At 39.5% G+C, this 22,384-nt stretch overlaps 1 protein-coding gene across 1 annotated transcript in view; it reads right to left on the minus strand.

Moving 5' to 3' along the window:
• The window catches only part of Armc4 (armadillo repeat containing 4), a 193,249-nt gene that overhangs the window by 74,439 nt on the left and 96,426 nt on the right, over positions 1–22,384 (minus strand). Inside the window, exon 16 of the mRNA XM_008850554.2 lies at positions 13,027–13,141. Coding sequence (XP_008848776.1) covers positions 13,027–13,141 — 115 coding nt within the window. The remainder of the gene's footprint in view (positions 1–13,026; positions 13,142–22,384) is intronic.

Below are 22,384 nucleotides of genomic sequence, written 5' to 3' on the forward strand. Positions count from 1 at the left end.
GATTTAGAAGTGTAGATTTATTAATTACTTATGAAATAGACCAAGTCAAAATTATTATAAAAGCCATAAAGATTAAAGGGTCAGTTCAATAAGATGTAATACTGGCAAACACATATTCAGCAAATATCAGAACTCTAAGATACATGAAGCAAACAGTGGCAGAACTGAACAGAGAAAAAGCCATCTCCATATAACAACAGCAGAAAATTTCAATATTTCATTTTTACTCATGAAAAGAACAATGAGAAAAAATGAATAAGGAAACAGAAGACTTGAACTTGGGATTAGCCGTGCATCAAGCACTCACTCTACACAACAGCAGAACATGTGTGTTTCTCAAGTGCACAGAGAATATACTCCAGGACAGACCATATGTTAGATCACTAAGCAAGTCTTTAAATGTTAAAGAGTTCAATTCATAGAAAGTATCTCTTTAAACACAGTGAGTAAAAGCAGAGATCCACAGCAGGAGAAAACTGGGAAAGTGCACAATTATGTACAAACTAACAACACAGTTACCAGCAACCAATATAGCCAAGGAAAACAGAAAAACAATATAAAATAGCAATGAAACTAAGAGCTAATTATTCAAAAAGATTAATCAATTTAAAGACTGTTAAAAAAGACAACTAAAATCTGTAATAAAAGAAAGGCTATTAGGAACAATTTTACAGAAGTAACAAAGAATACAAGAGAATAGTTTGCACACTTGTGTGCCAACAAACTGAACCTAATGAACCTACATAAAATGGACACATTCTTAGAAACATGCAATGTTTGAGGCAGTTTTAAAATGTTCTTTCAATATCCTTGTCATTATAGGTCTATTCAGATTTTCTGTTTTTTTCAAGATTAGACATCTAACAACCAAGGAGATTCAAAGAGATTTAAAAACTGCCCCAAAGAGAAAGGTTCAGAGCCAAATGACTTCATAGATGAACTGTACAAAACATTCAAAGAATTAACATCAATTCTTCTCAAATTCTTCCAAACAATTAAAGGGGAAGGTATGAGTTTGGCATGCTGGCAACAAAGGCAAATTTTCTAACAAACAATCCTTTCCAATGGGCCAGTATCTCTTATGAATACCAGTGTAAAAATCTGGAACCAAATTCTAGCATATCCAATTCAACAGCTTATTAGAAGTGCTGTACATCATGACGAAGTGAGATTTATTCCTACAGCAGGCATATAATTCAATATATGAAAATAAATCTGTACAATCCATCAATAAACAAAAGAAAAAAGCAACGTTACCACCATCTCAACTAATGCTGAAAAGGCATCTGACAAAAGTCAGTGTTCTTTCACAATTGAAAAACCAAAAGTTCCACAAACTAGGTGTACAGGAAAGCAGCTCAAACTAATAGCTATCTATGGAGAACCCTGCAGTTTGTGTTACATCAACGATGAAACACTGGGAAGATTTCTCCTGAGATCAGGAGAAGGAAACAGACACCCACTTTCACCAATACTGAAACGTTCACCAACCAAACAATGAAGTCCTAATCACCACCAGTGAGGTAAGAAGACAAAAATTACTCAGATTAGGTAGGGAGGACCAAGTCTCTGCTCACAAATGACATGATCTCCCACTTAGAACTGAAGATCTGTAAGGAGCTGCTAGACTTGACAAGGGACTGAGTGAAGTGCCAGGATACAAAATCATCACACCAGTCAGCTGCATGTCCGCACAGCAGCAGAATTTATGAACAGCAGCAGTCAGCCATCTGAGATGAAAAGCAAGAAAACACTTTGGCTGTGACAGCATTAGAGAGAATAAAACTTAGAAAGAAGGCAAACGGCTTCCCGGGATTAAGGCCTACAAAGACAGTACTGGTAAAAATGCCAATACTACACAAAGCAATCTACAGACTCAATGTAATCCCATCAAAATTCCAGTAACTGGGCTAGGAAGATAGCACAGTGGGTAAAGTGCTTGCCTCCCAAACATGAGGTCCTGAGTTCCATCCCCAGAGCCCATACAAAGCTGGTTATTATAGATAGACCTGTAATCTCAGTACTCCTCGGCAGAGGTGGGAGGCAGAGACAGGAGACACTTGTGGGCCTGCCTGCCTAGCATACAAAGCAATGAACTATAAGGGCCACTGTCTCAAATGAGGCAGAAGGCAGGGACCAATATCTCAGGTTGTTCTTTGACCTCCACATGCACGATGTACAAACATGCATGTACACACGGTATATAAACACATTATTTTTTTCTTTTTATTGAATTTTTTATTTTCATAGAATATAATTTGATAGTTTTTAGACCTCTCCTAACTGCACCTCGCTTACTGCCCCATTCAATTTAATGTAGTCCATTTCTATCCTCTATTAATTATTGTACATACATACATATATGTACATTTCCCAAAGAGTCTAATTTGTGTCTCCAAATGTCCTTCAGTGTGGGTTCATCCACTGAAGTTTGGTTAACCTACCAAGAGTCCTATCCTTAAAAGAGACTGTCTCTGCCCCTCCCAGCAGCCATTGATTTGGAGACAAAGATAAATCCATCCTAAAATTTATATGTAATTTCAACCTGAAAAAACCAAAAACAATCTTGAAAAATCCTGGTTTCAAAATGTAATATAAGGCTACAGGAGTGATGGCACAAAGACAGTGTAACAATGCATGAAGACCATTGGAACAGAGAAGAGTCCCAGATACAAACATTGCTGGGTAGTAAATGAATTTCAGCAAGTGTCAAGACTGTAAAGCGTTCCATGGGGAAAGGACGGTCTTTGCAAACAGTGCTGGGAAAACTGGAGAGCACATGCAAAAGAAATGAAATCAAACCCCCACCTTCCATTATGTACAAAAATTAACTCAAAATAGATTAAAGACATAAACACAAGGCCTGAAAACAAAAGTCCTAGATGAAAAAGTCAAAAGCACAACCTAGCCAAAGTTGCTAGGACACTGAGCTAGGTCCTAAAACAGCCAGAGGGACCTTCCTTCATATTTAACAGAAGTATTCCAAGCAAGAGATTCGCCTCTTGTTCATTTCTTGAAAACAGATGCACACAAGGATTTCCTCAATCATGAAAAGAGGCAGAAAAAACGAAGGGTTGGCCTGTGCTATATCTTATACAAAGCTGTGTACCTTGAGAGACAGAGATTAACAAAAATGTTGAACAGACCCTGGGAAAGGGACAGATTTTGTACAAGCGCAGTTGCCAGGTTAGGGCACTGCTGGGCAGAGAAGCAAGCATTCCAGAGAAGGGCACTCAGCCTTTTTACGAACATTGCATGTCAAATTTGAATTTGTATGATGCTGTGTGTGTGTGTGTGTGTGTGTGTGTGTGTGTGTGTTAATAGAGACTGAACCTAGGGCCTCCCACATGCTAAGGAGAAACTCTATACTGAGCTACATTCCCAGCCCATCAAATTTGAATTTAGATAATCCCAGGCACAAAGATAATCTCCATAAATGATTCTTTTACACAGGAATTTTGCTTAGAAGACTAGAGACTTGACTGTATGCTGGAAAAGAATCACCCAAGTTCCCTGTCTTAGGCCTATAATCTTTCATGTTCTCTGCTGGCACTGTCCAAGTTGTAAAACCCAGAAGTCTCGCTGTGTCCTGGTCTTCCAGCCTCACAACCCCACAGTCCCACATTATGGTGTGTGGTCTCTCGGTCCCACTGGCCCATGTGCGAGCCTGCACTCCCATTGTTCCAGAGCCAAGTCTCAAGGATGGATCTCACACTCTCTCCAGGCCTCCAGTTCTGTGTGCTCAAACTCCCCTAATGTCAGCAGCCTAAGAATTTTTACTGTTATGGTCTACCATGCCATGGCCTCACAGTTCAAATCCTGTGATTATGAGACCCTGGAATCTTTTTTTGTATTTGGTCCCAGAACCTGCTCTAATGAAGATTTGATTTCACTTTTCACAAAGTATTTGGAAAGACAGACGAACTGAAGTCTAACCAAACTGCAGCCAACTCCATCCTGTTCATCATATGTTAAAAGATTTTTTTTTTAATGGTAATAAGCCTCAAAAACCACTCGAGCAGTTGGAGGCAGAGCTGAAAAGTCAGAGGTAAACCTGGACTTTGGGTCTGTGATCTCCAAGGTCTTGAGAGACAATAAAGCTGTAATCTTGCTCCCAACAAATCTGACTTATTTCATCAAACTGATTAACCCTTTATACTGCATAATGGATGAAAGAATGTTCCCTCTACTTTTACAAAATATTTACAATTTACAATGGCCCTACATTTTTAAACCATGAAGATGTATGAGGAAGCACATGGAATTAGACTCTAAGGAGAGAAAAAAATAGAGAAGAACATTTTAAAAGATCATGGGAAGAAGACTGAGGAAATGGCTCAGTGGGTGGAGTGCTTGTTGTGCAAGTAGAAGGACTTGAGTTCGAATCCCAAGCACCATAAAAGCTCGGCACAGCTGCTCATGCTTGTGACTCCAGGTCACAGGCAGAACCTGGGAGTTTACCAGCCAGCCAGCACAGTGTGAAGCAGAAACTTCAGTCCATTGATCCATTTCGGACTGATAATAGTGAGTTTTTGAGGTAAGGGTACAATTGCATGACTCTCCCCAGCAACATTCCACAAGGATGGGTGTCGAAGGGTAGAGATTTTGCTAGGCAGGAGCAATACATGGAAAGAGAGCAGGTGAAGCATGAGTATGTACAGTGAAATAAATGCGGCAGACCGTGAAATCTAAGGTGCCCAGGGAGGGAAGTAAGGATAGAGAGAAGAAGGTGGCCAGAGAACACAGGAGTCAGTGGATAGAGGCTTGCTGAGGTCCAAGTGTACAGGATGTTGTGGCAAGTAAACTGGAAGGGCAGGCTACCTGGGGTCCCAGTCAGATGTCTGTGTCAGTGAATCTTGACAGTCTTAGTTTCTGATGGCAACAGTTACCATGTGAGATCCTGGGTCTTTGGGGCTGGAGTTGACACAATAATAGGATTAATGTAAAAGATGTGATGACTAATTCACCCAGTATGCTTTCAAAATTAAACGGTAAGTGGTTTCGTAAGTAGCAGATGGGGGGCACACAACTTTACATATATGGTACCTGTCAGGAATGGGCTGTTTCTGTAGCTTCACTTTCCACTGTATCAGTTCTACTCCCCCCTAGACTGGTTTCCCACCACCTCCATCATAGCTGTTAGTGGAGAAGAAGCAGGTGGTGTGTAGGATGGGAATCCAGGTCAAAGTGCAGGCAGGCCTTGCATCTAGCGGCTCTTCCAACTCTGCTCTGAAGTGGGTTGGGGGCTGGAGAGATGGCTCCATGGTGATGAGCACTTACTGCTTTTCCAGAGGACCCAAGTTTGTGATTCCCAGCACCCACATGGTGACTAACATCAGTCCTTAACTCCAGCTCCATAGGATCGTTCTGGCCTCCATGGGCACCAGAAGAAACACATGTGGTCCACTCACATACAATGAATAAATAAGTAAAATCTTTATATATACACAGTTTGTTGCTTTTGTCTTTCAGGATTTTAGAAGCCAGGGCCAGAGGAAGAACATAATTAGAAGTATTTGGTAACCTAACATGATGGCAGAGCCCAAGTGTGCAAGCAGAACACAGCACTATGTGTGGAGAGGTCTGTCTGTTTTTAATGTGGCTGATTGGCACACTGTTAGACAGCTGTACATTCTGTGGGCCAAGCTTGGCCATACCAAAGTTCCTAGCTGTGTTTATGTAAAGTTGTGGGCTCAGTAGGAAACTAAACCCTCTCCACAAGCCTTCTCCAGCTTCTCTCTGGCTCTCCACACCCCCGCCCCCCGCATTGGCCATGGCTCATTGGGCAGCTGAAGTTAAAGAGAATGATGTCACATTCCTGTGCTGTTTGGTCAGCTGTGTTCTGTCACACCTGTGGTCAGGAACTTGGCTTCCTCTACATTCAGGGCGCTCTGCATTCCTGGCTGAAATTGCCGAAGCATGGATTCCAGCCTCACAGAAATGAACTTCTCACTGATGGGCTTCTCAGATAGAACATATCCTATGTCACTGGTTTTGAAACAGTTGAAGATGTTTTCCCTCCAAGATCAAAATTCAACGCCAGGTAGCATTTCTTAATAGGAAGATTAAGTTTAAGAAGTCTATGAGATTGAACGATCTCAAAGACACATAGATTTGGAAGACAGACTGAGTTTTATTCCTAGTCCTACTACTAACTTGCTACATTATTTATTCTCAAGTAAGTAAGCATATCAGTTTCCTTTCTAATGCATAAGGATTTAGCTATTATAAATTAATGTTAATTTTATAATTCATACTTACATGAATTTTAGCATTTCCTATGAGAAAGCAAATTTGACTCTCATTCTTTCTTAATAAAATATTAAAACTTATTAATGGGAAGACTGAATTAAGAAAGTTACTTTAAATACTATCTAGTGACATTCACTAAAAGAAATACTAAAATGCAATGAAGCTTTGAAAGTAACATAATTCTATATTGATCAAAGGCATTAAGGGATTGTAAGTAACACATGGCTCCGCATTCTTTAATGGGCTCCTTACTTTTCAGTATCTTACAGCACAAGAAGCACCACTCTGAGTTTGTTCGACTACAGAGCATTTTACTTCTCAAGAACAAAGAATTTAATGCACGTGAATTGCCATGTTCCGTTGCTGCAGTCTTTACAACTTCATAATGCTGAACACCTGTTCAACCACTGGATTCCTCCCAAAATGTACTTGATCCTGCAGTTTGAAAGCAAAAGATTTTTTACTTCCACTTACAAATCTCTCACAGTTTTTACAAAGAAGCTTTAAACTTACTAGTCTGCAACCAGATTTTCAGCTCATGAATAAACTAAATAATATCATTCAGAAGTCAAATCTCAGGGTCTCTAGGTTTTGGAGGGTTTTTTCCTGATCATAATTTTTTTAAAAAATTCCCAAATCCTAATATGGAAAATATTATAAATAATCATAAAACTACTTGGGAAAATGTACAGTGAATGTTTTGGTAATGAGGTAACTTTTGTTTGATTCATAAAGGCAGTAAGACAGACATTCTGTACAGTGAATGTTTTGGTAATGAGGTAACTTTTGTTTGTTTCATAAAGCAGTCAGACAGACTGACAGACCGACATTCCATGCTCTGAACTTCCAATCACATAGTCAATGGATAATCATTAATCTGGAGAAATATAGCCCTTTCATCTAGAACATTGCATCCCTAAATTATCAAAATCTATTACAGACACCTTTCCAAAATGAAGACAAAGTTTAAAACTTTGTAGTAAGACAGTGGTCTACTGAAGAAAAGGTCAATAGTTTTTTTTACTGTTACTATAAAAATCCAACACGACATTATTTTATGTAACTAATAACAATTAGAACAATTAGAATACAAGTGCAATACCAGCATGTACCATGAATCCTGGCCGCAGCTACACAGGATCATTACCAAAGTCTTTGATGCTGGTGCTCTGTTGCCTGACTGCCTCATCCATAGGGAGCTATAAGAAGTTTCCAGGAAATTATAAAGCATTCACTAGAAGTAATTTCCATATATTGCTTTCTTAACCAATTGATCTGAAAATGTGTTCTAATGAGTATGCTGCTAACAGGAAAATAGGCAACGTCTGTTTTCAGTAGTTACATTTGACCATGTTCACACCACATGGACACCTGTACATAAGGCTCTTAGGTTCATGCCACCTGAGCAACACGGCAGGGTCCCATAGACACGGGCAGTGTTCTCTGCCCTTTCCCATCTCTCAGCTATGACCGGCAATTGTTGGTTTCTTGCTGTCAGAAGTTACTAATTTCAAAATGACGCCAAATTCTGTGATTCATGGATGATAATCTAAAATTACTTGAAAAAGCAGTGTTTGTCGGGAGAAAAAAAATGTGAAAAAGTTTTTCTCCCAATAAATAAATGAGAAAAGACTTCCCAGGTAGAACAATGAGCCATTAACATACCATGGAGTGGGGTGGGATGGGGGGAGAATGGAGAGGAAGCAAAGAGAAGCATCTGCCAGGATTTCTCCCTGTTCCACTATGCTACTGCAAACTAGACACCGTGATACATTCAAGAAAGGTTGCTTGCCCCTCCCTCGGGATTCATGAGCTCATCAGCAAATAATGTCAATTCGCCGAAGACCATAAAACACTGTAGGAAACTCTGGCTAAAAGTGCAAGACTGGATATAATCACATGGAAGAAGTTTGGGTGGTGATATATTAGAAGACGTGAAAAGATTTCCTAGCACAAATAGCTTCTGCACATAGTCATATTGACATGGATCTTCATCCACATCGCTTCAGATAACCCAGAGATAGTTGATTAAAAAATGCACTGAATTTTAGTCAGTCAAGATGCAAGGCTGGACTATAAAATGCTTTTCTAGGGGGCTACATCAAATTCTTACTAATGATGCATAGGTAGTTTTACTTTTTTCATATGAAAGAAATTTTGTTTCACTTAGCCTTATTTTGCTTTTAAATATTAGAAACATAAATTAATAATGACATTGCCACATGGTGAAATACTATATAGCCATTGAAAATAAGTGATATGACACCAACTTAGCAGACCACACCTGTAATCCCTGCACCCAAGAGGACAAACCAGAGGATTTTCAGGAGTCTCAGGCCAGCCTGGGCTACATAGTGAGTTTTAGGCCAGTCTGAGTTACAGTGTGAGAGCATGCCTGATGACTTTATATCCATACTCAGGTACTAAGGATCCGAGTGTAACTGACTGTGACTAGTAATAATCAGATACATAGAGATTAAAGACACATGCAAACATCTAAGTGTTAGAAGCACTAAAAATGTAAGAAATAGCATATCTTAAAATGAAATGGAGATCTTTTAAAATTTTTTTATTTTTGAGAATGTGGTTTATTATTTTTCCCAGTTAATTATTTATTTAATAACCACATACTTAGAAGAAGCATTTCATTACAACAGCATTGACATATTCAATAACAATTTTCTGAGCTATCACTGCTCTCCTTCTATCCTGTGAGTCCCTGGACCACACTCGGGTCTTCGAGCTTAGTGGCAAGCTCCTTCACCCACTGATCCATCTCATCAGCCTCATGATTGTAGTTTTAATTGCCTGACACGCTTGAACCCTATTCAACTGGGTTTTTCTCATTTTCTGTGTAGGATATTTTTATTTATTGGAGAACTTTAATTAAAATGCTAGGTAGTCCCAAAGTCTTTTTCTTTGAATTGTGTTCAAAACACAAGTTTGACATGGTGAGAACTAGTTTAAAATAACTATCAAAAGCCTGTAATTAGGAACAAGTGATTCAACACGTAAGTCCCAGCTGCATTAGTCAACGTCCAGTGCAAAAAGGAAAACTTAATGCTAAACATAAAAACGAGAAAAAAATGAAGAAAAGTGCACAAATTTTCTTTACTTTTATTTATTTATTGTTGTTATTATTGTGTGTGTATGAAGGGGAGAGGGAGAGGGGGAGGGGGAGGGGGAGGGGGAGAGAGACTGTGGTATTAGAAACATACAAACACAATCAGAGAGACATTCAAAGCCCAGCATGGTGATATGCGCCTATAATCCCAACCCCGGGGAGACAGAGACAGGAAGATCCCTAGGGCTCACTGGCCAGTCAGTTTAGCCAAGTTGATGAGTTCTACATTCAGTGAGAGATCCTGTCTCAAAAAAAAGGTATAAATCAATTGAGGAAGACAGCTAACGTTGACCTCTGGCTTCCACATGTACATACACAAACACACATGCACATGAATATACACACAAAAAAATCAGAGTGACAGTCATTGTTAAGGGGAAGTTGTTAACTTTTAATACTGATTTTCTCTAAGAGCTGAGATCACAGGTAATTTTTTCTTGTTTTTCTCTTTTAAATTTATTAAATTTTATTTATTTATTTTGAGCACATGTGTGAGAATGCCACAGTGGGAGTTGGTTTTCTCCTTCCATATGCGCCCTGAGGATGGAGTTTATGAGAGTTGGTAGTAAGTGCCTTTACCCCCTGAGACCTCTTACCCTCTCTTCTCTGCCTTGCTTTACTTCCTAAAATGTCTATAATGGATTTACTACCACAAACAAACGCATCTAAATCTTCAGAGCTACAATTCTTTCTACCAATTACTGTACAAAAACAATCCTCTGTTGCTTGCCTCTGTTGGACCTGGGCACTAAAACCATACCCAACAGCGCTACTCAAATATTGAAATGTTAATTGAAACAAGCTGACCATGGTGGTACAAATGTGTTGTAGTTCTGGCTACATGAGATGATAGCGTGGGGAAGATTCCTTAAGTCTAGGAGTTTGAGGTCAGTCTGAACAACAGAGAGAGATCCTGACTCTGAAAAACTATCTAGCTAAAAATTCAGTTCCCAAATCATATTAGCCACACTTCAAATGCTCAATAGGGAACGCATCCAGTGGTTACCATGTCTAACAATATGTTTCCCTCATCACAGAACATTTCACTAGCTAGAGCTTTCTTCGATAATGCTCTGACTGGGACCTGTATACATAATGGGATGCTGTCTTTAAAAATGTTATAAATGTGAGTTCTGTCCTCTTACCTCTTTGACCTCTTTGGTGCCCTACCCCTCAAGTATTCTTCTACCTTGGGAGGATGAATTCTGTGGCAGGGATACGAAGAGGAGTGCCAATACAATATTCAGTTTCTGACCCTGGAAAGGAGAATTCTCAAAAAGCCCAGGCCTTTGAATATCAGCTACTTTCTTCAGGAACAAGTTTCTAATTTCTCTTTCTCCCATTTTGAGGGCAGACCTTGTACCCTAGACCAATGGCTTTCTAAAACTCTTCCTCACACATCCCTCAGTACATTTTTTAAAAAGTTATTTACTGTCCTCATCTACTTTAAAATAACATCTAAAATTGTGTTCAGCACAAATATAATAAAAATATGTAATTTGATGTGCAACATCAAAATTTTGACTCTAAGAATTTAGTTCATTCGATTTATAGAAATATCTTCTATATCACCCAGTCAGAAGGCCAAGTCTTTATTGTTGAAATGTTCAGCCAAATTAGTAATCTGCTAGGCCAATCTGACTTCAAATTTTCAAGCTCACATAAGGATATTGGCTCAGACCCTGTTGATAGCTTTCTAAGTTCTGAATTCAGAATCAAAGCTGGATGTGTGATCAGTGGACAGACAGATAAACAGAAAGGCCATGTGTTTGCTGCCTGGATGAATAAGAATCTGGCTCTTTGTGATTGCTCTTCCCACAAGGTTCTTGACTTTGATCTCACTGGACTCCCCCCGCCCCATAGAATTTTACATTATAGAGCTTTTGATTGGCATTCCACAAATTTTTTATGCTGCTTAGATCAACGTGCTTGTAAGACTAAAGTACAGTGATAACCCATGGTTTGCTTTCTCCACCTCTGTACTTCCTCTGTAGACCTATATGTATATCTGTACATAGAAGACAGATGATGGATGGATGGATAACTGCTAGCTCAACATAGACGGTTGGATAGATAGATGGCAGATAGAGATTGGTAGACAGATAATTTGAAAGCTTGACAGTTAAATGATAGACACACGTTCCTTTCCCATAATGAACTGTCCCCTAAATTGGAATTATTTCACCCAGTGCCATCTGGCTTAAACTTTCAATGTAAACAGCAATGGTCAATGACCACAAAAATTCTCATATTTAAGGTCTGTGCTCTTAGTTTTTCTCAACTTGACATAAACCAGAGTTACCTGGGAAAAGAGACCTGTGGCCATGTCTGTGAGGCATTTTCTTAATTGCTAAATTTATGTGGGAGGGTTCAGACCAGTGGCTGGTGCCACTCCTTGCCAGGCAGGCCTGGGCTGTATAAGAAAAGTAGCTGAGCAAGCCGAGGAGAACAAGCCAGTAAGTGGTATTCCTCCATGGTCTCTGCTTCAGTTCCCGCCTCCAGGTTCCTGCCCTGACTTCCCTCAGTGATAGATTGTGACCTGGGAGTTGTAAGCTGAATATAAACCCATTTCCCCCATTTGGTTTTTGGCTGGTTCTTTATCACAACAACAGAAAGCAGACTAGACAAGATCCTCTTTTCAGTTTTCAAGAGCACTAAATGACTGCCCTTTGGTACCAATGACACTATATTGTATGATATGGTATGAACAGACTGGAATCCTATTGTGCATTTGGGGTGAACATTTGAGATCTTTATAATTTATTCATTTATTTTTGCTGTGATTAAGAGTGGTTCAGTTAAGGTTTTGTGACTGCAAACACTTCTTTTCCTGGCATTTGTCACAACTCATGCTTTACATTTAGGGTGACATTTAGGTCATATTAAACTTATTATAGAAATTAAATCCTTTAGAAAAATTTTCAACAGAAAGAAACAGCTTCAGCAGCAAGAATCTTTAAGAGAAATCTCTAAACGATGGAAAATGTTAGATAAGAGAGTCAGGCCCAGTGTGGCAGCACATGCCTAACATCCTAGCTACTCAGGAGGCTGAAGGAGGAGGATCCGAGCTCCAGGCCTTCGTAGACTACAGAGAGCCAAGCTGAAGCCAGCCTAGGCAATTTAGCAGGAGTCTGTCTCAAAACAAAATAAAGAAGAGTAAGATGTGGCCGAGCACTTTCTCAGCATGCTTGAGACCAGGATTCCATCCCCAGCACCACAAAAAAAAAAAGCAAAAGAAAAGAAATTTTTAAAGAGCATAATAAAATGTACATGTGAAAAACTAAACTAGATGTCAGAAATTTCTAACCCTGTCATTCCTGAGAAGAAAAGTGATCCTGGGGGAAAACTGTGGATTTCTCAAGGTCGCAGAGGCCTGAGTAGTCTGTCCTGTGGCTGTAACCCCAGGGGAACAGTCAAGCTTGCCCTCTCTGGAAGCTGCAGGAAAGGCAGCCAGTTTTCTCGTCCCTCCTGAGCCAAGAACAAGCAGACCTCAGCGCTGTCACTTCAGTCTAGTTCCATCTGGCACATTTCAAATGACCAACAGAAGGCATTGCTCGAAAAGCTGACCAAAAGCCAGTCCAAAGCAAGCAGTAGCCTGAGGTGGCATCATCTTAGAGGTTCTAGAGAGACCAGCTTGTGGTTTCTTCTACCTTTGCATTTTCAATGCATGGACAGAGCGCCCACGCTGCACTGGCCTTCACATCTGGTTGCGGGTTTTTCAGCAGAGACCATAACATACGAACTCCATCTAAGTGATCGATTATCCTAGAGAGAAAGCAAAAATAATGGTGTAACTTTAATTAGCAAGTTGACAGGGAAATTTAAGTAGCCTACTTATTCATGCAATTCTAGTTATTTTTTTCCTCCTCTGACATTTTGCTTGGCTCTTTTTTCTCAATACTTGGGTGGGACCAGCTGGATTATAGCATACTAGGGAATGGTCCAGCCCTCTGATTTCAGTTTTAAACTATCAGGATTCAGAAAGCAAGCTTCATGATAATTCTGAGTCACATAAACTTAAAATCAAGCCACACAGTTTCTTAACTAGTTGTACACAAACTGTTGGTTAAATATAAAAATACTGGTTTCTCCCACATGACAACACCTAGATACTTTCCAAAACAAGAATTTGTGCCTCAGAGCTGCACAGCTGCCTTTTCATCTGGTCTGTATTTAACTGACTTACCTTGCTGTGTGACATATTCGAAACGCCTTCCACCCAATTCTAGCATTAGGAATTAAAATCGTTACACTACAGTGCATCCTTTGTTGGGCACAAATAACGCATAACTTGTTTTCCATATGCTCGCTTCCCAGCAAGCTTAACATTGCAAACTGTGTTGTAATTGCTCCAGCATACTGTAATCAAAATATCTTCATGACTAGCTGAAAAATAATTATCATCAAGGCCATCTCTCCGCCATCTGTCTTCTGTTTATGTCAATCAGTTCAGGGAGTATGACCTTGCAGTGAGGTCCACCAAGCACTTGAGGTGGAGGAAGAGGCTTTGCCAACCTTAGTGTCCTTTATAAACATGGTTTTGTTCACAAAGATCCATAAAATTCAAAGCAGATGAAGACAGATAAAGAACATCAAAATTCCTTTGACTTTTAATCTCTAGTTCAATTGAACACATGTAGTATTTAGCCACAGAGAGAATAAATTCTACTAATTTTACAAAATCTTTCTTGAAAACTGACATTATAAACATCTACATTTCTAGATTACTTGAGATGAGTCTGCCAGAAAAAAATCATGTATTATTTCAAAGGTTCCAAGTAGGATATCAGTTTTGCATAACTTTGTCAAATGGGTGATGCAAACATCCTATATATATAATCTGACTCTTAACAAAATGACTTCTTGGGGCTACAGAGATGGCTCAGTAGTTAAGAGCACTTGCTGCTCTTGCAGAAGACTGGAGTTCAGTTCTCAGCAACCACATTGGGTAGCTAACAACCACCTATATATAACTCCAGCGCCACAGAATCCAATGCCCTCTTCTAGCACATACCCTGACACAGGCACACACATAATTAAAATTTTTAATAAAAAATAAATAAATAGGGGCTGGCTCAGCAGTTAAGAATACCCGCTGCTTATCTAGAGAACTTGGATTCATTCCCAACACCCACATGGTGGCAACAAATGTCCAGTTCCAGGGGATCTGATGTCTTCTTCTGGCCTTCACAGGCATTGCATGACATGGGTGCACTTACATACATGTAGGCAAAACACTCATACATATAAAATAAATATAAATAAATAGAATTAAAATAAATAAAATAAGGTGGAAGGAATTGAGGAAGGCATTTGATGTCAACCTCTGGCCTCCAAATGCATGTGTGCATATACCCACGGGAGCATGTATATATGCTATGCACACATGCGTACATGTGCATGCACACACATACATACACAAATTAAATAAATAAACAATGAATAAATAAATAATAAATAAGGAGAAAGGATACCACACACCCAGACAACCTCTTCCCCAGACAAAATTTCACAATTAGATACAAAAATCTACTATCTGTTGTAAAGTAGATCTACTGTCCCTCTTTCATCCCAAAGCCTAGGCAATTCATTAGCCACTTAGCTATAAGGAATGAGGATTGTGGCTCCATTATTGATGTCTTGAAAGATAACACAGGACAGAGTAATAGCATAGTATAAGGAACATATTATTGAACAACATTTGCACACACGGGAACTGAGTCAGGAGCAGAAAACTTTACAAGTTAGTCTTCCCCTTCCCTGTCTCCACCTTCTACATGAGACCACTGGCTTCCCACTTCATTCCCCATGCCAGTCCCCAGACCCTGATCTTCACTGTCTGCAATCAGCATCGCTGCAGAACCCACACACCTTGGCTTTATGTCTTCAGCTTTTCTCCATTTCTATCCATGCTACAAATCCCTGTGAAATAATCTTTCCCAAAGGACTTTCAAACCTTATGCACTAGCTCTTTATGAGTGGGATCCTAGGGACATGTGTTTCTGTACATGACAGCGCCTTGCACGTCCCATCAACCCCTGCTGAGCAATTCACAACCAAAAGATCCTTCAAGGACCAGCGACTTCCCATCAACTACATGGCATTAAAACCTCAATGCTTGCCAGTTGTGGTGACATACATCTTTAATCCCAGCACTCGGGAGGCAGAGGCAGGTGAATGTCTGTGAGATCAAGACCAGCCTGCTATCCATTGCAAGTTCCAGGCCAGCTGGGGCTACAGGGAGACTCTGTCTCAAAAAAATAAAAATAAACATAAAATAAACAAAACTCAATTCTCTTTAGATATGTGTGTTTCAATTGGAAATCCACAGAGGTCAAGAAAGTACTAAGTGGCCATGGGGAGGGGAGATAGAATTCAGTGATATAAAGGGGAAATGGGGGCTGGAGAGATGGCTCAGGGGTTATGAGCACTGGCTGCTCTTGCAGAGAACCCAGGTTCGGTTCCCAGGACCTACATGGTGGCTAACAACTGTCCGCAACACCAGTTCCAGGGGATCTGACACTCTCTTCTGATCTCTGCAGGCATTGTATGACACAGGTGCACTTACACACAAGCAGGGAAAACACACATACAGAGAAAACAAAAATAATAAATAAGATATTAAAAAATAAACGCAGAAAAGGTGAAAAATGCAGCAGGAAGGGTTAATGTGGTGGGGAACGGGAGGGCAGGGCAGGGGAAGGACTGTGGGGAGGGAAAACTAGCACTAAAGACCTTTTGAAAAAGTTAGCTTGAAGCCTACCACTATAGGATCATTTTAAAATATATACCTATACACTATAAAAAGAGGTTCCCTGGGCACAGTGGCACATGTGTTTAATTCCAGCACTCAGGAGGCAGAGGCAGGCAGGTCTCTGTGAGATCCAGGCCAGCCCAATCCAGGCTAGCTGGGGCTACAGGGGGATCCTATCTCAAAGTGACCAAAGAATTAAAAAAAATAGAGTTTAAGTGGAGCTAATTATGTAGGGACAATACCCCTACCAGACACCATAGGATAGTGAATGAAAAGCCCAGTGTCAGGAAGGGAATGCCTTTTTGGGAGTTGTTGACCATGGGGGCCCTATAAGCCCTTAAACAATGCTGGCTATTACCACTCTTGGTTACCTGTCAGAACCTGATAGTAAGGTCATATTGCTGAAGATACTACACACATGAGTCACTAGAACAAACAAGGGGGAATCAAGCTGGTACTGACTTCAAAGCTTCATCTCAACTGCCTAGCTTTCATAACGCTGAAAGTTGCTTCCATATGCTCCTAGAAGATACAAGTAATCATCAGTCTAGGCCAGCTGTGACCTCTGTGAGCTACAATAACAACTGGCCTAGCAAGAGTAATGCCCACTGGTGTAATAGTGACATAAATGTTATGATAGTAACCAACCACTTTCTGGTTGGATTTAAGGTCCAATTCTCAAGATAGAGCCTATACTTGGCACTGATATCAGGCCTACGAACCTGTGGCTAGACAAGTCACAGGCCATAGGAGAGAACTTATTACTTTTATTCTGCTAAATGGACAAAGCATTAAACAGACTCTTAATCTATGACTGTTATAGCCATAGATTAACAAATATCCCAACTCTCATCAGAGAAGCTTCTTGCAGCAGATGGGAATTAGCCATGAGACCCACAACTGGTCAATAGGCAGAGAATAAGAGACTGTGGAATGCTTAGCCCTGAATGGGACACCTATATTAAACCCTTGCCTACCAAGTCTCAGGAATCATTGTAGAAGAGGGGGTGGAAAGACTGTAAGAGCCAGGCATGGTGGATAATTGCAAGGAAACAGAGTTTTTCAAACAGAAGGGCAGTTACTCATATGAACTCACAACAACTCTGACAGCATACACAAGACCTAGTCAAACTCAAGCCAGACAAAATCCTAGCATGGAGTGGGAAAAGGTGGGCAAGAAGCTCCAATCCTAGGTGAGGAACTATTGGAACTAGTTTTCTTTGAGGTTGTGAAGATGGGTGGGTTGACCAGGCTCACCAAGGGATGAACTCACAATGAAGGGCATTCAGACACACAAAATAGACTAGATAGACCTATAAAAAAGATAATAGAGGACATGAAATGGGGGAGGGTTAAGAGGAGAGTGGAGATAGAGGTGGGGTTCTGAATATGATCAAAATATATGAAATTCTCAGAAAATCAATGATATTTTTTAATGATGAGTTCAATAATCTTTTTCAGGAGACGTTTTATTCCTTCCAATTCTCTGTACCCAAATAATTGCTCATGAAACTCTATGAAAGTTCACTAAACACTAAGAATTAGGCATTCAGAAACAAGAAATATATTCAGTTTTCATTATCAGGGTTTGTTGTGTTTTCTAAATTCACTACAAACACTAAATGAACAAACTGTTGGCAGAATAACAGGTTGAGGAAGATGACTAGATGTCCATATTCTGGCTATTTAAAAAAAAAATCAAAGACAAAACTGGGCTCCGTGACACACACCTGGAATTCCAGTGCTTTAGAGGCGAGGGTGCTCAAAAGTTCAAGGTTATCCTTAGCTACAAAGAAAGTAAGAGGCCAGACTTGGTTACATGAGAGAGACCTTACCTAAAAAAAATAACTACCCCAATGAAACAAAGAAACAAACAAAACACCAAAATTCAAAAGGATGTAGCTGCTAGTTATGTTTCCTGGCCTCTTCTGTCCTATGAACATTTGACAGGGCTGATAAGAAGTCTGGCCAGCTCCTTGCCCACTGTGGTCACAAGTGTGAACAATCTGTTTCCATTTGTGGGCATGCGTGGGTAAGGCTGTATGGTGCTTTCTGGCAAAACCAATGTATCTATTTTGAAATCACAATTTTCCATGTTTTGTAAAAATTTTATGGTATTTGCTGACATTGATAAATACTGTTGTTTGATTATAGTATAGGTCAGGCAAAGTGTGGCTGGTACAATGACATCAAGTGGCCCAACAGCACAAGATAGTCTTAAACCACAGCATTACGAGATGCAACTAAAATCTGTAGATTTTGAAACCAGTCCGACATTCAGTATAAAGAGGAACACAAATGTCAGAATTGAAATGCTCATCCCTCTGGGAAGGCTGATTAAGAAAGAATTCTGCTCTAAAAATTCCCTAAAGCTTTCATGTTTTTATCCCTACATATTATTTTAAAGAGGACAAGAGCAACCAAATCTAAAGATATGTATGGGAGAGCCACTGGAGGGAAGTCAGGATTTTCTTGCTTGTCTTTCTACCATTGATGGAAGCAAGATGCTCAGACTAGAAAATTCTAGCCAGAAAAAAAAAATCATTCATTCATCCAATCACCAGGAAATAGCAACTAACGACACAGCAGGCACTGTAGGACACTGTTCAACAAGGGATGCTCTGCTGTCCAACTCAGCATAGCAAAGCTTACCATTTAGCTATGCTGGTGACCCTTAGATCTTGCCATTGTAAAGATGCGGGTTTCCATCTTCGCTGAGTAAGTTATGTCCTGTCCCAGTAGCCTTTCTGTATTTTTTAGTATCAGCATCTTTGAATTATTCCCATCTAAAAGTATTATTTCAAAATTGTAAGAGACTTTTTCAGTTTGTCTATCTTTGTGTTTTACTAGCTCACATTTTATAGAGTTTTCCTCTTCAACTAAAGCTCACTTAAAGTTCTCCAAAAAATGCAGGACAATGTCTGAAAATCAAATAAGGAAAAAAAAGTTTTTTAAAGGGCAGGGGAGAAGCAGAGTCATATGCAGGGGTGGGTAGTATTAAATGCAACAATATGTCTCATTGGAATATGAGGAAGAGAAGAAAGGATAAAAGGTTATATGTGAAGACAATAGCTGAAATTATTCCCAAATTGACAGAGGACATTAATCCACAAGTCCAGGAAGCTCAGCAAACACTGAGATAAACAGCAATAATGATTTAAAAAGCTGCACCTATGCACACATAACCACATTGCTGAGATTCTGGTATGAGGAGAGCACTTAGGAAACACTTATTAGATTTTGATAGGACTTTTAAAATGACAAAGAATGTTGGAAGACCTGAAGTTGGGGTGGAGACGGAGATGGGGGAGGGGTCTGATATGATCAAATACATTGTATGAATTTCTCCGAACAATACAAAATTTGTTTTTAAAGGAATGAAAATTTTCTACAAGCAGCAAAATTTGGGTAACAGTCCTCATCTTGTCCTGCCTTCCTCCATGGGATGACATAGTGAGATGGGTCTCACTGTCTACCTGTGCTGTGTTCTCCAGCCTCCCCAAAGCCTCCAGAACTGTGAGCTAAACAAACAGGCTGGGAGCGCAGCTCAGGGGTAGAGCAACACAAAAACAAAACTGAAAACCTATTCATGCCCTTGAAAGGTACTCCCTGTCCACAGGTCTCCACCATCCCTTCTCTCTCTCCCGCCACCATGAAGCATGCAGCTCACTGTGCAGTCCCTGCACACTGCTGAACTTTGCCACAGCCTGGAAGCAACGGAGAGAGCAATGAAACCCTGAGCCGAAATGAGCCTTTCCACCCTTAAGTGATTTTTCTCAGGAATTTTTCACTACAGCAAAAAACCTGACTAATGTGACGGTGAGTCAGAGCCTCAGCAGGGTGAGCTCAAGTTGGGGAGGTAAAGACTGGCAAGTGCTGGGAGATAGCAGATGAGGAAAAACAGATGTTAGCCTCCTACTGCCAATGAAAAACATTGCTCACAGAGAGAAGACGAGAAAGAAATCTACAACCGTGATGAAAATGTTTATATACACTGTCTTAGCGGTTCGCAAAATAAAAAAATTAAAAACAAAGTAAATATAGAGAGGATTAAGGATACAACTAGCTTCTTTGTTTTATTTTGTTGGGACTGAACCCACCAGGCCTTGCATATGTTAGACAAATACTCTACTACTGAACTACATCCTCAGCCCTAAACAACATTTTGTAAATGCTACATCAAACTACATCAGAATATATATATATAATGTAAATATATATAATTCCACAATGTAAACATATTATTTACAAAAACAGACCATATATAGCTGAACTAAATAAGAACTGAAATCACAGAAGGTATCTTCTCTGACCTTAGGGCTTTAAACTAGAAATTAAAAGAAAACTATAGGCCCATATCCTTAATGAACATAGACGCAAAGATTCTCAACAAAGTACTCACAAACTGCATACAGACACACATCAAAAAGAGAGCCGGGCATAGTGGTGCTCGCCTTTAATCCCAGCACTCGGGAGGCAGAGACAGGTGGATCTCTGTGAGTTCAAGGCCAGCCTGGTCTACATAGTGAGTTCCAGCTCAGCTGTGGTTACAGGGAGACCCTGTCTCAAAAAGGCCAAAAAAAAAAAAAAAAAAAGATCACCATAATCAAGTTGGCTTTATTCCAGAGATGCAGGGATAGTTTAATATACATAAGTCAATAAATGTAATAAAGACATAAGTCAATAAGTGTAATAAATCACATAAATAAACTTAAAGACAAAAATCACACAATCATCTCAATAGATGCAGAAAAGAGCTTTGACAAAACATGCATTCAGTCCTAGAGATAATTGGACTGGAGGGAACATATCTCAACATAAAAAATTATATATAACAAACCCACAGGAAACATCATTCTAAATGGAGAAAAAATGAAAGCATTCTCATTAAAATCAGGAAACAAGACATGGCTGTCCACTATCTCCACTCCTTTTCAGTATAGTGCTGGAAGCTCTTGGTAGAGCAATAAGACAAGAGAAGGAAATTAAAGGGATACTAATTGGGAAAGAAGAGGTCAAATATCACTATTTGCAGATTACATGATATTATACATAAGATATCCCAAAAGTTCCACCAGAAAACTAATAGAAATGATTAATACTTTCAGTGAAGTGGCAGGTAACAAAATCAACTTACAAAAATCAGTAGCCTTTCTACATACCAATAACAATCAGGAAAAGCATTCAAGGAAACCCTCCCATTCACAATAGCTTCAAAAAAACTAAAGTATCTAGGACTAAACCTAACCAAAGACATTAAAGATCTCTACAATGAAAATTTTAAATCTTTAAAGAAAGAGATAGCGGAAGACACCAGGAGATAGCAGGACCTAACGTTCTCATGAATTAGTAGAATTAACATTGTGAAAATGATTGTCTTACCAAAAGTAATCTATAGGTTCAATGCAATGCCAATCAAAACACCCAGGATATTCTTCAAAGAACTAGAAAAAAAATCCAAGAATTCATATGGAATCACAAAAGATCCCGAATAGCCAAGCAATCGTGGGTAAGAAGAGCAATGCTGGGGGATTACTGTATCAGATCTCGGACTATATTACAGAGTTATAGTCATAAAAGCAACACAGCACAAAAACAGACACATAGATTGATGGAACACAACTGAAGGCCCAAACATGAGTACATGCAATTTCAGTCACCTGATATTTGACAAAGGGGCCACGAACACACAACGAAGGAAAGACAGCATCTTCAACAAATGGTGCTGGCCAAACCGAATCTCCACCTATAGAAGAATGAAATTGGATTCTTATCCTTCACCCTGCAAAAAAGTCAACTCCAAATGGATCAAGGACCTCAATATAAAACTGGAAACTCTGAAACTGCTAGAAGAAAACATAGGCAGTACCCCATAACATATAGGTGTAGGAATGGACTTTCTAAATCAAACATCAGTTTCTCAAGAATTAAAGTCAACAATCAACAAGTGGGACTTCGTTATGCTACAAAGCTTCTGTATAGAGAAAAAAATGAAAAGGAAACCCACAGAGGGGGTGAAAATTGTTACCTGCTACACATTCTACAGAAGATTAATATTCAGACTATACAAAGAACTCAAAAACAAAGAAACAAGAAAATAAATGACTCAATAAAAAGATGGGTTATGGATCCAAACAGAGAGTTCTCAAACAAAGAAATGGAAATGGCTAACAAATACCTTAAAAAGTGCTCAACATCCTTAGCAATTAGAGAAAAGCAGATTAAAAAACCACTTTAAGATTTTGTCTTACCCC

This window comes from Nannospalax galili, unplaced genomic scaffold, assembly GCF_000622305.1.
Source record: "Nannospalax galili isolate Female #2095 unplaced genomic scaffold, S.galili_v1.0 scaffold43, whole genome shotgun sequence".
In the NCBI taxonomy this organism is placed as follows: domain Eukaryota; kingdom Metazoa; phylum Chordata; class Mammalia; order Rodentia; family Spalacidae; genus Nannospalax; species Nannospalax galili.